Raw genomic sequence first — 18418 nt, forward strand, 5'->3', positions numbered from 1 at the left:
GTGTGGGAGAGAAACCTCATAATCCTCCAACCAGGCTGGAGGCTGTATTCGACGTTTAGGACGCACATCAGCTAGTTGTCCTTCTCTGATCCTCTGGTCTGGAAACATCTTCTGCAATCCACAGCAATTACTGAATCCGGCTCGAAGGACCAAATGTACTGTAGTTACTAATGTGGTTCGGGTTGAATTAATCACTGCACACTCTACAGATTTATACCAACAACTGATGATTCTTATGACGCACTTTACAGCACATTCTAGCATACTCCGTAATTCCTCAAGGGGGCAGTAACAGTCCACAGTCATTGAATAGTCCAACACATACCAATATAGCTCTATTACCTAAGAGTGTCTGAATACAGAGACCTTTGCAACAATGTCTCCTAATTTTATCAAACCTTTTGACTCATTCTTCATAAAGATTATAGTGTTACATTTAAGACGTGTTACTGTGTACTGACCATAGACTGTATAAAAACATGGACGTAGTGTCCGTAACGTAACCCGTAGACTTCCGACGAGCGTTTTGAAGCCTAAAGTAGGCGGAGCCAGCCATCGCCATCTTGGCAGCGCGTCACCGCGCGTCACTCTCGGATAATCGAAAATGGGCAAAGAGGCGGGAGCTGGCTGCTGAAACCACGCCCATCTAGCTCGACGGTGGTGACAGCAGCGGCAATCCACCTGTCACTCAAGTGGCCACGCCCTTAATTATGCAGAACTTTAAGGCTAAATATAATTTAAACGGATGAGTTATAAAAAAATTCACCCCCCTCACAGTTGTCATGAAGGGCAAAATTAGCTATATAGACCAAAATCATTTTTTGAACCAGGCTGTAAACATGTTTTTTTCTGCTGTAAAGTTGAGCATTTTAACATGGGGAGTCTATGGGATTGACTCCCTTTTGCAGCCAGCCTCTAGCGGCCAGTTGATGAATTACAGTTTAAGTCACTTCCTTGTTGGCTTCACGAGAGAGAGCGGGAGGTTGCCGCTCGGTACTGACAGAAGAAATATATTAATTTGAAGGAAAAAAAAACAGGTGTGGGTATTTATGAAAATATTTATTAAATCGTTACTCTAATTCATCTTACAGCTTATCAAATTACACCTCCAGAAAAATAGTTCCTGCAGTTAATATATGTATGATATACAAAATGTATATTTTTATTTTATTTTCTGCGTGACAGAGGTAACAATTCAACAGATGGAGCTGAAAATCTTTTTTTAAACCACCCTGCTGTCTCAGTAGTTTATAACTGTATGAATTCAAGTAAGTTTGTCAATTTTTTATATTAGTTATTTGACATTAGTTTTGTTGTGGTGACCGTTTTTGAGTGACAGGCAAGATGGTCATTTTTCTGTTTGGCGCCATCCGCTAGGTGACGGACGCCAGCTCGAGCTGTTGGCATAGCAACGAAACAACCTGAGCTGACAACCAGCTGAAAAAAAGTTACTTCACTATATATTTATTATAATTATTAATCATTTATATTAATTATTTAGTTTTGTTTTCGGCTTAACCAACTGTTGGTAATTTTCCGCTTAAACGATGAAAAAACGAGTTGAAAAATCCTCCAAGGAGAAAGTGGACAAGGCGGATTCTGTGACCGACGAAGAACCACCTAAAACCGCAGGTATGTGACTGTAAAGACAGATAGACAGACTAGATTCTGGCTTCATGTGATCGTTAAATAACCAAAATATATGCCATGTCCAAAGATAGGCTGTTTGTTGGAGTTAAAATGCTGTGTGATAGTCCCTAACGCACATAAAGTCAACTGAATGTCAGTGTGTTTTTGTATCGCTCACACTAGATGATTACCAGTGTTCAGGAAATCTGGAGCAGGACTTCACAAAACTGTGTAAACTCATGGGTGTGAAAGACATCCCTTCTGTGAAGATAAAGCAGTCATCATCTACAAATAGAGGAGTTATGGGTAAATACTGTGTTGTACATAAGACGTACATTATAATGTCTAACGTTACTCTACTAAAGGATTATATTTTTATATTGCCGTATGGTTTATTCTTAATACTATTTATTTGTCTCTTTTATTAAAAACTCAATTTTTTCCTAATAAAAACCATAACCCGGACTGAAGAGGACAGTCAATTTCAGACATCCTTAGAAAGTAAAATGACAACATGGTCCTCTAAGCCTTGCCTCCGGATAGAGCTGGAGAACGAAGACCACGGCAGTGTAAAGGAAGTCAAAATATCTGGTAAGGCTGTTGCTTCTTCGTAAACAATAAGGTGTGGCTGTTCACACTCCTAAGAAATGTTTAATATCAAAATGTCTTTGTTTATTATTGTTGTTATTTTTAAAAAAAAAATTTTTAATTTAACACATTTTACATCAGTGTACAAAAAAGAACATATAGTGATATACACATACACGACATGGGGGCAAAACAAAAAACATGATGCCAGATACCCAATACAATTCACATTTTACATATTTAAAGCTGCAGTCCGTAACTTTTTTTGGTTAAAAATGATCCGAAATTAATATTTGAGCAAGTACATAACCAGCCAGTGTTCAAAACTATCGCCTTACTTTAGCCCGATTCACAACGGTTAGCTTATTATACATTATAATAATGTTTTCTAATTTGAGTGGTACGGGTAGGTTTTCGCGGGAAATTCGAGCATGGCACTGCGTCATTACGTCACTTCTGTAAACATAAAGAAGTTGTCGAAGAGTATGACAATTAGTTTAGACTGTGCAGAAATTGAAATCTACACGCTAATACACACTATACTCATAGTATGTTGATGTTGATCATAGTCATATGATGTTGTTAACATTAATCATTTGAGAATAAAGTATAACAATAATAATAATTTGAACGGTTTGATGTGATATGAGCTAACCAATCTTTAGATTTAATCACCATTGGTAGCGAGATTTATGGTAATGCTTTTTTCCTCAGTCAGAACAAACGTGGCAGACTTGTTACTTACTTGTTCAGATGAGAATATATGGTGAAAATTCTTATTTGGGTCATATTCCAAGACGTAGGCTAGAATCTGTGATTGCGAAGTACAGTAAATATCCACACCGGTGCGGTGACTGACTGCCACACATACTCTTCAGAACATTAGATTCATCCTTGCTGGAGCCGTGCCCACTCACAGCCCACACAAGCTAGATAATTCCGCACACAGCTGCAATTCCAGGTTTTCAAACAGAGATGGCGACAAAGAGGCCAAATTTACGGACTACAGCTTTAATTATACAAACATTACGTAGATTAGCCCATATAAAATCCTGCCTACATATTCTTCTAATATTCTTTTCACACACAAGAGAGGGAAAAAAGGGAAAACATTATGAATTCATCACTCCTCCACTCCAAAAAAACTAATAAAGGGTGACCGCATTTCTACATAAGATCTGATGTTCTTTCTAGCTACAGCAGCCATCCTTTCCATTACCATGTATTCTAATAATAAATTTAACCTATGGTTAATATTTAATGACTGCTTAGTTTTCCAATGTTGGAGAATAGTTTATTTAGCTAGAATTAGAGCAATGTAGACTAATTTTGCATAATGTGGAGCAACATCAGTCTCCGAAAATAATCCTAACAAACAAAATGAAGGAGACATTGATAATTCAATCCCAAGTACAATATGTAATTTCTCTATAACCCCCAACCAAAAATTCTGCACAGGACTACAATACCATAAGGAGTGGAGGTAAGTATCTACAGTACCGAGATTACATTGGACACAGATGGGTGAATTAATAAAACCCATTTTATGTTTTCTGTATTGTGTAATATGTACTCAGTCTGTGCAAAATCTTATATTGAATAAGTTGTAAGTTAGAATTATTAATCAAAGAGAACATGTTTTTACAAATTTGTGTCCACACATTAAAACCCAGGGAATGAGATATATCAGAGTCCCATTTTTCAGTAGGTAGGTACATCAACGTATCTGTACTAAGTAATAATTTATATAATTTAGATAACATTCTTTTTGAAGGTGGAACTATTCTGATCTGAGTAACAAATGCAGAAGGTTGAAGCGTATTGAAATTAATATTTATTTTATTCCTGATTACCTCCTTTATATGTAAATAATAGGGGTGTGACAAGACACTTATCCGAGACACGAGAATGGGTTCACGAGAATGAGACGAGGTTTTTAGACTTTTTAAAAGAAATCCTCAATTATGAAATATATAGGGGAAAATAGTCTTTTATTCAACTGAAAAACACAAAATGCAAAATGTGCATTTTGAAACCAACTTGTACTTTATGAAATTAAACATCTATTTTAATGAATTTTATGCAGTAATAAACAACATGTAAACACTGCAAAATGTTTTGCCACAAACTCAACTGACAGGCAAGTAATTGCACAAAAATTATAAATAGTATAAATAAAAATAAATAATAAACAACACAAATATCCCTTTAAAATGGAAGTGAAGCATTCAGTCAAGTTTACATTATTTAGTAAACTGATTTCCACTTTAATAAAAAAATATATATAATAAACACGATTAATGTATCCGTTTAAAAGAATAAAGCAGTGATTCCCAAACTGGGGGGCGTGGTAAGGCTGAGGGATCGTGTACAGTCAGCAGATTATTTTGCAAAAGAAACCTCTGCATGGTGATAAAGACTACACTGCGTAATTTTCCCTCTTATCAAGCGGCCACTTGCCTGATAAGTAAATCATTTAACGCAATATATTAATTTGACATATTTTAATTACCTCAAAATGACTCGCAGTACCCGCTTGAGCGCTCCGTTATCAGTTGTAGCAGTTGTGGTTGTATCAATAACAGACCACTAGATGGCGCGATTGAAGAATCAGAGTTGTATTGCAGGGAGCCATGTAGCGATATAAATGAACGATGATGCATGGTGCTGCTCTAAGCATGTAAGTTACACGTTTGTGAAAATACTGCCAGTGCCATGTACATAAAGCAGATGATGAATATACATATGATTCACAAATACCAAAATGGTGTGTCTCTCGCATATGGGCTTTTTGCGTGCGTGCGCACAGAAACGGTATCACTGCACGAGTACCGCACTGAAATTTCTTTCGCGCTTTCTCACGCTTGAATGGCTTAAAACACTTTAATGTTTAAACTGACAAGGCTTAAAACACGTGAGAATGATAAACTTTCTTCAGGAAGCAGCACTAGCCCGATCTTTCAGATAGGTAGATAGGTGATTAGTTAAACACTGGAGCATCCTGTTAACCGCAGGTAACATTAAGCATATTGTATTCGCAGGTGAACATAAAATATCTTACATACCACTACTGGCGAATGAGCCAGTGTAATGCAAATATGTCTGAAAGGTCTGACAAATGCCAGTAGCGGAGGATATCGTCACGTTCTCGCGAGACACATCGGATCTCACACCCCTAGTAAATAATGAATAAATTCTCCTTAAAGAATAGCATAATTAGATGTAAAATTTTTGAAGGAGATAAACTTACTATCAGAAAATGATGAAGATGAGTTATGCCGCATTGACTCCATTTGGAGAAATAAAGAGTTTTTTTGTTAAAATAGAAATCAGGATTATACCAAATTGGAGAATGTATACATGGATCAATTGAAGATTTAGTTATATTTTTAATTTTCCACCAAGACTTGAGAGTAGAAGAAATTAGTTTATTTTTAAAACAATTATGTTGTTTAATCAATGTTCCAATAAAATGTATATCACTTCATTTAATTTCATTACAATCATATTGTTCCAAATCCATCCAAGCATCATTATCTGAATGAATGTGTATCCACTTAGTAAGAAATTGTAACTGATTTGCTATATAATACATTCAAAAGTTTGGAGCGTCTAAGCCCCCCTGTAATTAATTTTTTTGCAAAATAGATAGACTAATTCTAACTTTCTTATCTTTCCAATAAAAACCAGATATAATTGAGTTCAGTGATTGGAACCATTTAGAAGGCTCAAATGGAATCATTGAAAATAAATAATTAATCTGAGGGAGGATTTTCATTTTGACAGTTGCTATTCGCCCTATTAAAGAAAGAGGCAAAGTATTCCAGCGTTTTAAACATTAGTAATTTTTGTTAATATCGGAGAGAAATTTAAATGAACAATTTCTGAAAGAAAGAAATTACACCCAAGTATTTAATATTACCTCTAACATTTTGTAACGAATCAGTCCACTGAAGGCGAGCGTAGTGAGAACCCAAGTGCAGTTTTATTTACAGTGATCCAAACATCCAAACAATAATCCGTGACTTGACTTGACATGAACAGACTTGACTAAAACAGACTTGACATGAACAGACTTGACGAGGCATAACAGACTAGACTCACCGACAGCGGGTTACAACATCAATACACGACCAGGCACAATGGGAACATGATGGCTACTTATGGCAGACAAGGAGGGTCACATGACATGAACAAACCAATGGGGAACAAGACACATGACTAAGACTACCAATCAGAACATGACACACAGACAAGGGAACCAATGGCATGAATACATGAGGGCAAGGGAAGCATGACACAAACAGCATAAAACAATTACAAAATAAATTCGAGTTCACCCACTCGAAAAATGTCCTTAAGGGCCACATCATTAAAATCCACTAAATGGCTCAGTCCACAAAAGTCCTCCACATAGTCCTCTATGGTCCGACTTCCCTGACGAAGGCTCAGAAGGCGAACAACTGCTGGGTTCAGCATAAAACAATTACAAAATAAAAGACATGAAAACATGAACATGAAACAAAACCCAAAACCCACATTACACATTTAATGAGAGTAGGGGTTGAGATGAAGGATTCCATGAATTTACTGTAACTGGAAGTATTGTAGATTTTGTCCAATTTGGTATAATCAGAAATCTGTGAATATGATGATATAATCTTGAAAATTCCGTTAAGGAATTAGCTGAATCTCGAAGATACAACAATATATCATCTGCATACAAATTTATTTTATGTTCTATGTTACCGATAGATATGCCTTGAATATTTACATTTTGGCGAACTGCCAATGGCTTTGATTACGCTGTGATATATCAATTATATTAAGTCTTCTTAAATTACTTGAAGAATGGCGACCTTTAATGAATCCAGTTCAATCTTTATGTATAATTGTAGAAATTGTTGATTCCAAGCGAAATGCAAGAGCTTTAGAAATTATCTTAATATCAGTATTTATCAAGGATAGTGAACGATAACTTGAAGGCAAAGTTGGATCTTTATCAGGTTTCAATAATAATCTTATTAAAGCTATCTTTATTTCTCTAACCATTCTGCAAAACATTGGAGCCATTATGTCCCAAAAATGTTTTAAAAATTCTGCGGGAAACCCGTCTGGCCCTGGAGCTTTATTATCATCAATGCATTATGCAACTCTGGTAAAGTTAAAGGCATAACTAAATAATCAGCTTGTTTTTTTTGTTAAACTTAGAAGATTTAATTGATTTAAAAATAATTGAATATCTATTGATTTTGGATCATTTATAGAAGAATATAATTCATGATAAAAAAAATTAAAAACCTAATTTATTTATTCTGGCGATTGTTTACAATTACCCACAGAATCATTAATAGTAATAATTGATTTTTCTCTATTATATCTAAGTTGTTGCATCATAAATTTTACTTTCTTTAATATTCTCAATCAAAAATTTTATTTTTTGTATTTGTTCCCATAAGCTTTGATCCAGATTTTTAGTATATAAGTCTATTAATTTTTTAGATTTTTCCTCTAAATTATGTCCTAAATTACTTTCTTGTTTTTTCTTATGGGATGAATATGAAAAAATTTTTCCCCTAATTACTGCTTTCCAGGTTTCCCATAATACAGATGATGAAATATAAGGGGTATCATTATCTTTAAGAAAAATGTCCCATTCTTTCCTTATAAAGGTATCAAAATCGGGATCCTCCAATAATGAAATATTAAAACGCCATACAGATGGACTTTTAATGTTAAAACTATCAACCTTTAACTGTAATGATATAGGTGCATGATCACTAATTATTATAGGATGAATTTTAACATTAATGATATTCTGAATACTAGAATTACTCAACAACAACAAAATCAATTCGTGAAAATGACTTATGAACAGAAAAGAAAAAAGAATATTAGTTTGCTGTCTTGTTTTTAATTCTCCAACAGTCTCCAAGGCCCAAATCCTCCATGTATTGCTTTATTATAGCAGCCGATTGTGAATGCTCTCTATTAATCACCTTATTAGATCAATCTAAAACTGAGTTTAAAACTCCATTGAAATCACCACCAACCAATAAAATTCAATTACCTGATAAGCTAGAAATCTGTGAAAAAAGTAGATGAAAAAATTCAGGATCATCTTAATTGGGGCCGTATAAATTAACAATAGTAAACATTTTATTTATTTTTTTAATTATTATTTTATTATTATTTTATTATTTTATTATTATATTAATGTTACGCCCCTTACCATATTGTGATGCCCTGTCCGGCCGGAGCGACGAGACACATTATACTGTCTTTTTACGCATTGCGTTGCGCCGCGTAAACATAAAACCATGTCTGCATTTGTGATCGGAGAAATGACAAACAACCAGCGCTACTCTACACTGCCCAAAAAACTCACGTTTGAATCGTTAATGGCAAATTCTTTAAATATAAAAAATATACTTACAGTCAGAACAGAACAGTGTTGTAAATATAACTTAACCACTGATTTCTAGCGGTGTCCTCTTTTGGAAGGCCAAACAAAGTAGTTTCGCTTTCACAACGAAACAGCGTCACACACCGCGGCCTTGAGTGAGCGGAGGCCTAGAGTGAGCCACGGCCTAGAGTGAGCGGAGGCCGGCTTGAGTGAGCGGAGGCCGGCGGGCTTGAGAACGGTGCGGCCGCCGGATTCGACGAAGGAGCGTCCGGCGGGCTTGCGGCAACCACATGTGACGACCCCGGGCTGGACTCCGCTTTGTCCACGGTGAAAGCCGATCTGGCGATCCACAGCGCGAAGTTGATGTATTTCCTCAGCGACCAGCACGGATCAGCTCCAGGCATGACGAAGCGGATATCGTCCTCTTTTGGAAGGCCAACCAAAATAGTTTCGCTTTCAACAAACAAAAAACAGAACCTTCACGACATGGCGGAGGCGGCAACAACAATACTACAGCGAGAATAAAAGTTACGCCTTCTTTCTTTGCGTGAACATTTGGGCGCCGTTATGCAAATCTTCCCACATCGTGACGTAGACATGTGGGGGCGTGTTAGAACGAGCCATTTTAGGTAGGCGTGGTTGACTCTTAACTTTTATAAAGAAAATCTCTTTGGATTTGAGACTTTAGTCTTTGCAACTTTACAGATCTTCTTTATGCACCAAGAGCTTGTAACACTCCAAAGAGAAATGAAAAATTGAAATCGCATCATATGACCCCTTTAATACAGCCATGGAGTTATCGAAGGATCACGATAAAGTTGTGCCTCAATAAATAGTTTATCCACACTTAAATATGCGTGTTTATTTTTCAGTCTTTGTTGTTTCAGTATTGGATAAAGTATCTTTCGGCACTCGTTGATTTCTCTTGGGAATTGATCATTAATCCCGAAGTTTGAGCTCCTTTAAGCTCTTTTTCTTTGCTTTTTATGATCTCTTTGTGCTTAAAGTGTTCTAGTTTGTCAACAAGGGCTTTTGCTGGTAAATTTGCTGACCCTATGCACCCGATGGAAGGAGATCGAATCATCAGTTTCTTTGTCAAGTTTAAGCTTCGAGATCATAAAATTTCTGGTTCACACAAAATGAGTGCTTCTGATTCATTGGAAGAAATATTTTCAGGAATCCCAGTGAAGCTCAAATTATCTTGCATACTCCTAGCTTGTATTTCAAGTAGAGTTTCATTAATTCTTCTATTTTCAGAAGTGAGAGTGTCAACTTGTTTTGTAAGTGTTGCGACTGATGTCTGCAACGATTTATTTTCTATGTGAAGTTGTTCAATTTGATCATATGCAAAATTCAGGCTGAATTGTTGTTATTTGTTGATAGGATGGAAGATGGATGAGGTGGTGCTTCAGGTGTTGAGCAGGATATTGCCGTCCCTTAGTAACTTACAGTGCTTACAGTAAGACTTTGAGTGTGTGTGTTGTATGTATGCTTATGGGTGTCCATGTTACAAATGAACAGTATGATATGTAAATTTCCCAGTAATGGTGATTCATTGCAGCATGTGGCGTGTGGGCCTGACGGATTACACTTTCATCTCCATGAGAAACACAGTGTCTTTGTGCTCAAATCTCAGGTAAGAACATGCAGTCAAAAGCTAGAATGACTTTATTATTTCTTGCCAGTGTTATTAAGACCGACATTCAGTGTGTTATAAACTTTTAATTAATTAATTTAACATTAATTAAATATCAGAATGTTATTTAAACCTTATCATCATATCCACTAGTGGGCTATAGGCCTGCTAGTTTATGCTTTACACCACAGACAAAAGATCTATTTGGAAAATAAATTATGGTAATTGATACTGGAAAATCTGAAGACAACATCTACCAACTTATATCTTGCTAGGAAAGTGGTTTTGGAGGGCAATCCACTCCCTGAGCAGAGTTACCACTTACTCATAGCAGAAGACAGCATGTGAGTCATTTTCATTTTTAAACATACTTACACTGTCTTGGAACACACAATGGTCTTCTCAATGTAGTAAATGAAGTTCAAGAAGCAGAGTTCCAGATGTCAAAATAAGACTTTATTGGACAAAGCAACAAAGCCGAGATGACGGTCACCGCAACTGAGTCTTTGTCTGACCCAACATCCATGCTTACACCTTATTCTTATCAGTCTTTTAAACCAAAGATTGGTAGCTCGGTCTCTGATTGGTCTTATTCCTCTAGTTTTACTAATTGTGGACTCCTGCTAGTTTGAACCATTCTCCTAATACTTTTTATCTCATCCTTCCCCTGGACGCAGGTGTCCTCATAGGCCATTCATCAAACTTGTTTGTGCCATCCCTGACATATTCTTGGAAGTTACCCAAAGTTCACTGGTTCACTCAAGTTCATCTGCGCTGTCCAATGGGGAGCACCTACACTTGCCCATTGGAAAGCACCTAGGACTCACAGTCTGCATTAAGACATCCAATATTGAAGCAATCATTGAAACAATCACCATATTGATCAGTCTATTGATTATCGTTATAATCATACATCATATTTTCAAGTAAAATATCACAACACATTCCCCCCTCTGAGACTTTATCAAGTCTCACTTCTAAACCCTTTACCCAGAGTGCAACACCATAAGTCCACCTCTACCTTCCATTCATCTATGAACCAATAATGGTCCCCCAACAAATGGCTTCTCCATGATGCTGCACTCCGGAGGAAGTCGCATTCAAACATCTCTCCTCACGGTTGACTAGAGAAGAGTAAAAGTGTCTGCCTCCCTACCTATACATCCTTGGGGGTCAATAAACAATGAATCAAAAACAATGTGTATTAAAGCATGTGCATGGAATGTCTTAGCCTTGCCCATGGTTGCCATGATTATGTAGAGTACATGAATGATTAGTCAAATGATAAAACTTATCAAAGTTTTCTTATCCCACGGTGCCAGAGGAACTCCAGGCATTCCTGGTAGCCTGGAACGCTATCTGGTGATGCTGTCCATCGTTGCCAGAGGAGCTTTCAGGCAAATCTCATTGCCCTCCAGCGCTATCTACTCCAACAACACTTGATGCTTATGTAGCAAATTAGCTCAAAAGGGAAATGTATATAAATAATTACAATTAATTATAATTAATTACCATTATTTATATTAGCTGCCAGTAGTAACTGTTGCAGAATTAATATTACCATCAATTAATCTGTTCGTCCAGCGAACATTCAGAGTAATTTTATATCAACTCTAGGAAATGTAATTTTCGTGACCACAGAAAATAACTTACTAATGCACTAGAGTACTAATGCACAGTGGTCACCAACGTGGTGCCCGTGGGCACCTGGTAGCCCGCAAGGAGTCTCTGAGTCGCCCACCAAGGACGTTCTATAAATAGCCTAAATTAGCATTGGGCGATAAATTATATCATATTGAGATTATGATAAAAGTTATGTTAAAGTCACCATGAAATCAAAATTTAAAATTCTTATTTTTTAATGGAATACTGTAGTGTTTATTATAAATAATTTATCCGTGCACTTAATTATTTTTTTTAAATTCATGTGCCCTCGTAATCTTGAATCAAAAACGTTAACCTCCCCTCCTCCTCTAAACGACTCATCTTCTCTTCCGGTCACGAGCTATGGCGCAAGGGCGGAGCTAGTGACGTGAGGGGTAAACGCTGGGATAAACGACGGGGAAAAGCTGAAGCTGATGCTTCACTTTATAGCACTGACACCAGTCATGAGGGAGTACGTTACCCCTAAACATTGAAAAGATATTAGGATATTACGACAACATTACTCTTAGGACATCGCAAACTAATTTTTTCATGAGTATGACTTAACCTGATGGAGGACACACTCAGTCATTCAGAGAGAAATCCCCCACCACAAACTGCAAACTGGCATTCAGATCTGCCTCCATTTTGTTAGCAACGCCCCAGCTTCCAACGATCCAATCAATTCCCGAAGGACGAAATCAAGTCCCGCCCGCTCATTACAGATGCCGTTTCACTCGGATATACGTCACAGTAGAGAAGAAAAGACAATCGCAACTTCCGTTTCATGCCAACTTTAATAATGATGATAAGCTCTGGACTTTTGGATTTTTACTCAATATGGATTAATCACAACAGAAATAGATGTTACAGCAACCATTCAGTGCATGTAGCTAATAATTCTGCATGTTCTGTGTGAATGCGTGGAGTAGTTTCATCTGATACACAAACTCAAACACACGTGACTCGCGGTGTTTTCAGCGTCGCCGTCTCAATATATGAGGACATGAACACATGCACTTCATCTTCAGAGAGTTCCTGTTGATGTTTTATTAATTCATTTTACTAGACACCATTTTTTATGATAAATTTGTACTGAATCATAAAACACGGAATCCATAAGAAATCAAATGGAAAACACAGAATTTAGGGGAAAATAAAATGCATTTTTGTATAAAATGCAAGATATCAAGATATTAGAGAGAATATATATATATATATAATGTATATGTATTGGAGTATATCAAACAAGTAGCCCTTGAGACTATTTTATACCTTCAGGGAGCCCTCACTCACAAAAAGTTTGGAGACCCCTGCACTAAAGCATGTAACATGATCAGGAATCATTAAAGGGACATTGATTTACAAGCAAGCAGTGACAGAATCAGAAACTCATGTAATATGTGCACAAAAGTTTTATTCGGGATGTAGTCTCAGATAAAAGTCTTGATGGTTTGAAGGTTTGGTGATGTTGGAATTGCAATCACGTTCTTCCAGGGTAACATATAATATACCCTCTCATTTAGATAATCAAAACAGGAATTCATAGATACCAAACATGCTATAGGTGAGTTTATATTAACCAAGGATTCTATCATAAGCATGCATAAAACAGTATACAATGCAAAAGACAATATACAAGAACAGTAATAATATACACAATGACCTAGGGGTTATGCATGATAGGAAGGTCATAGAAAGGTTTGTCTATGAATTAATAGGGAAGAGTCCATTTCTATGGGCATCATGTGTCTTTCCTGTGGGGAAATAGAGTGAGAGTAACTGACCACATTCCTTTGAGCAATAAAAGCAGTGTTGTCAGATGATTTATCATTGCTTGCCATGGTAACCAGAGGCCTATTCTGCCTTTTTGGGGTGTCAGTTGCTTTTCGGGATTGTCCACAGAACTCTAACACATAGTTTGCTTTTTAGGTGAGGGGGTTTGCTGGATTATTCATTCAATATAATTAATAGCTGTGTGTCTGATTGGTCCAAACGCTACACTTACTATATATTCTACCATTCAGAAGTTTGGGGTAAATGTTTTGGGATATTTTAGTAATACTTTTATTCAGCAAGGATGCATTCATTGATTAAAAGTGACAGTAAAAACAATGTTACAAAAGTAACATTGCATTACAGTTTTCTCAGAAAATATTAAATACAATTGATAATAAATTACAATTGATTTAAAATATATTAGAATAAAGACTGTTATTTTAAATTGTAGTAAAAATGAATGAATGAATTATTTATTTATTTATTTATTTACAAGTAATGACTTACCTTAAATGGAGGTTCTGTCAGATTTAGTTCACTTCTGCGTACAAATTTGTCTTCAAAATACGGTTAAGTTGTAATGCAGAAAAGTCTTCTCATTCTTGCTGGAATAATACTCAGAGGCAGAGTTTCAGAAGTCAAAATGAGACTTTAGTGGACAAGACAACAAAGCCAAAATGCCAGCTGACCATCTGAACTGATCTCGTTCCAAGCTTCCATTCTTATACAGTTTCGTTATAAGTCACTGTCCAATAAGCATATAGGTCACCTTTTTTATGTATGTTATTCCCCTTGCTTTCCACAATTTTTTTATTAGCTCTATCGATTCTTCTTTAATTGGGTGATTTTACCCACTGGTCTGTTTTTAATTTTCTGTTTTCCCACTGGTCTGTTTTTATTTTTTTATTTAACCCTCTCCAGGTGCCCAGAGGTCCCAGAGGCATATTACCGTACATATGAGCTGTCAAAGTGTTAATAATCTTTGTGGGCAGTGTACACATTATTCATTCTCGAATCCTTCATACACAATCTCAGTCACATAGGCCATGAGGCCTTTAAAGTGCATCTGACTTTTATGATATCAAAACAATGTTATAATGTGTGTTATAATGTATCTCTCTCATAATGACAAAATGCATTATTTGTAGTTTTTCACTTTTTTTATTTGAGTTTTTCAGCTTTTTTCAAATAATGTCCATGCTAGGTTGACGGACTTATCACTACGTAATAATCATATAGGAGAGGAAGGAGCTTGTCTGATTGGCTCGGCTCTGTCCACTGTACACTCTGCCAACAAAAACCTCCTGTCCCTCAACCTAGCCTTTAATAGTATTGGTGATGCAGGTGCGATTCACATTTCTCAGGTGTGTAAAATTTAACTCCATCTGAAGGCATTCAGACAGTTTCTAATGATGTCATGACTGCAAATACTTAAAACCGAGTTTTTAATAACACCCATCCCTCTTTTAAAGGGTCTGCGTCTCAACCGTTCCTTGCTGTGTCTGTCATTATCCTACAATCAAATAGGGGATAATGGAGCAGCTCATTTGGCTGAGGTATACATATATACTCCTATTAACAACTTCATTTTATCGGCCTTACTCTGCCTAACTTGACACATTAAACATGTATATTTCCATACATCTTTTTCTAATATCCTTATTTAGGTGCTTGGCCCCTTTGCTCTGACACATGAGGAGATAGTTGAAAGGAGGAAGTTGTTAATTAAAGGTGAAGAATCAACAATGGTCCAGCCATCTCTGGTTAGTCTTGCAGACTCACATGAGCGGCCTCTTTCCGTCCGCAGCAGCTCTTCACTGGATCGCCTCAACAAGAGTACAAAGAACCCCACCAAAAAGAAGGTTGAGCAGTGCTGTTCCCTATATATTGTATATACATTTTATGACATGAAAAGAGTCTGTCTCTGTTTTTGAGATACAATACAATGATTTACAGTTGTTTAATAATGTTTGTAGCAAGATTTTACTTTATTGTGTGTAGGACAACCCTAAGAAAGAGGAGAAACCAGCAGCAGGTCAGGCAGCAAAAAAAGAAGAGCCAAAGGTGGCCAAGAAAGGTAATTGAACTCCTTTGACAACTGTTTGTTTGCGATTCAGAAGTGGACTTTATATTTTACATAGTATATTTTGCATATTTTTATATGGTATATTTTACGTAGTTTACATGTCGAGAAAATATTTTCTGTCTTGCTTTTCACTCAGATAATAAAGTTCCCCGTATTCAGGCTGGAAAATTAGCAGGCAAAGACAACAATCTGCTAGTATCTGACCAAGAGGTAAGAATAAGACAAAGACAGACAGGAAGGAAGGAAAATGCTAAATTTTCAAAATTATATATATATATATATATATATATATATAATCATATTTAATTTGTTTGTTGCCCCGCGAGATAAGAATTTCATGAGTTTATGAAACCCCTTTTGCTACAATTAGATATTTCCCATTAAACATGGACACATTTGTTTGTCAGAGAGTGGACGTGGTTGAGACTGTGATTCGTCTATTGGATCCTGGAATCGTGCACGCTGGAGGGAAAGTCATTCATCCGGGAAACACATGCCTTACTTCTCTGAATCTCTCAGGTGATTTCATTTCAGAATTGATTTCATTTCAGCATTAGTGTGAAACTGTAGGGGAACTACAGTTAAACCCCGTAGTGAGAGACCAATATGCTCAATGAACACCAGGAGTCAAGTTCAATCAGTTGACAGACAGTTTAGTGAAGACAGAGTTCTCCACACTTCCAAAGGCCGTAGCAAATGAGTAAGAGGAGCCAGCCTTGAACTAACTCAGAATATAGACCCACTACACTCTTAAAAATAAAGGTGCTTCACGATGCCATAGAAGAACCTTTTTGTCTAGATGGTTCCATAAAGAACCTTTAACATCTGAAGAACCTTTCTGTTTCACAAAAGGTTCTTTGTGGTGAAAGAAGGTTCTTCAGATTACAAAAAGGTAAGAAAGAGATGGTTCTTTAAAGAACCTTTTACTGAATGGTTCTTTGTGGAACCAAAAATGGTTCTTCTATGGCATCGCTGTGAAGAACCTTTTGAAGCACCTTTATTTTTAAGAGTGTAGTACTGATAGTCATATGGATGATCAGTTGACACCATTTCCACAGGTTCTGATAGGCTAACATACATAAAAGTTAGTGGATACATGTGGTGCATTGGTCTTTAAATGTCTCATACATCTATCATGAGAACCACGTAATAAAATAAGAACAAAGTTCAAAATGATAACTCTTTTTCTATAAAATATAACATATGTTTATATAATGATTCAGATTAATTATTATAAAACAAATACATATTTATTCTCTGGAAGCCGGACTAAGTGAGTAAACACTGTTACTGCATTCTTGACATGGGTCAGACCCTCAGTCGCCTCTCAGATACCAAATACAGACATTGCTTGTAACATAAATACCAGAATAGATACACTAGTTTTAAGAAAACTATAATTATGTATTCATGATATAATAGAAGAGGAGGGGACTGGAAATCAACTCAACTTGCTTGTACATTATAGTTGTAAGGTTTTCTTTTCTGATAATGCAGGAAATAAATTGTCTGAGCAGTCACTCAAGGTGTTCCTCTCATCTCTGGAAGGCCAGGGTGAAGGTGGACTTCTGCGTCTTTCTCTCAATGTGAGTATCATCATTCTTTTTCTAATCCTTTTTAAAGAGCTTGTTTTGATTTCAGCTGTTTTTCAGAGGAATCAGTTTCCCTCAGATTGTGACACCTTCCTGAAGATACAAGAAATCATGTCCCTCAGGGACCCTCTTAAGAAAACCCTCTCTGGTCAGGTGGAGGATGAACACGGTGAGCCCAAGACCACCAATGAAGCCTAACAGAATGACAAGAAGGGTTTAATATTTGCAATTTATATGAAAGATTAATATATGCATTTACTGCCTCAACTCAACCATATCAATAGTTCATGCTTTCATTGTTTGTGTAACTTTTTTATCTTTGCTGTATTGTAATTTTACATATTCACTGACATAATACGTGGAGCAAACAGAGTTCTAGACAAAGGGTTAAATATTAGTTTTGATTTGTTTAACATGTTGGTCACTACAGTAAGTGTTATTTCACTAAGTGTTTTGATAAGTGTTTTGATAATTTTTTTAGTAAGCTTTTCCCTTGACATTTTATTTAGTTGGTCTGGGCTTTTAGGGCAAATGATTGCTGAAAAACCCTTTATTGTTTTATATGTATGTGTGTTTTTATATGTTTTATATTTGTCTGTATTTCTGTTATATGCTAAAAAAAATGTTTTACCAAATGGTAATTAGCTTTTTTCTCTCAAGAATTAGATTAGTTAATATCTTAAAAATGATAATTGTACCATAAGCTACATGTTTATTAAAACAAAGCCTCAAATTCAAGTCCACATAATAAGTATGTTACTTAATTTTTCATTTATCCGCAGAGTTCCATCCTTTTCCATCAAAGACTAATCACAGGCTGACTAAACAATTGTGATTGGTCCATCTATGCCAGCGCTGAGAAAAGTAACAGTTGGCAAGTGCGATGGCTCGTCCATAAACCAGTTTGACGATAAATTACAGCACTAAAAATACAAATAGAATCTCTAATAGCCATTTGATAGAAAGCACACGTGGAACTACGCGTTAAACTACAATAATTATCATTTAGAGCTGACACTTAAAAAATTACAACTATGCCCGTTAAGTCCACCTATTTT

The 18418-nt window shown here is 36.2% G+C and overlaps 1 protein-coding gene across 1 annotated transcript; it reads left to right on the forward strand.

The window, feature by feature from the left end:
• Positions 1-1547: 1547 nt before the first annotated feature.
• On the forward strand, positions 1548-17627 carry LOC107656478 (leucine-rich repeat-containing protein 71-like). The gene is made up of 14 exons (XM_016444359.1): positions 1548-1632; positions 1813-1912; positions 2120-2220; positions 10007-10082; positions 10185-10259; positions 10535-10603; positions 14887-15046; positions 15155-15238; positions 15350-15544; positions 15684-15759; positions 15905-15977; positions 16157-16287; positions 17266-17354; positions 17421-17627. The coding sequence occupies exons 1-14, from the start codon at positions 1548-1550 to the stop codon at positions 17556-17558; spliced, it is 1452 nt and encodes a 483-aa protein (XP_016299845.1). The 3' UTR covers positions 17559-17627.
• The last annotated feature ends 791 nt before the right edge of the window (positions 17628-18418 follow it).

Source organism: Sinocyclocheilus anshuiensis, unplaced genomic scaffold (assembly GCF_001515605.1).
Source record: "Sinocyclocheilus anshuiensis isolate Anshui unplaced genomic scaffold, SAMN03320099.WGS_v1.1 scaffold2019, whole genome shotgun sequence".
NCBI classification, from domain to species: Eukaryota; Metazoa; Chordata; class Actinopteri; order Cypriniformes; family Cyprinidae; genus Sinocyclocheilus; species Sinocyclocheilus anshuiensis.

Bases quoted from the DNA above. Each gene is read 5' to 3' on its own strand.
- LOC107656478 (XM_016444359.1), top strand. From the start codon at position 1,548: ATGAAAAAACGAGTTGAAAAATCCTCCAAGGAGAAAGTGGACAAGGCG. The intron at 15,545-15,683 runs GTTGAGCAGTGC...TATTGTGTGTAG, and splicing joins AGAACCCCACCAAAAAGAAG to GACAACCCTAAGAAAGAGGA. The intron at 16,288-17,265 runs GTGATTTCATTT...CTGATAATGCAG, and splicing joins TACTTCTCTGAATCTCTCAG to GAAATAAATTGTCTGAGCAG.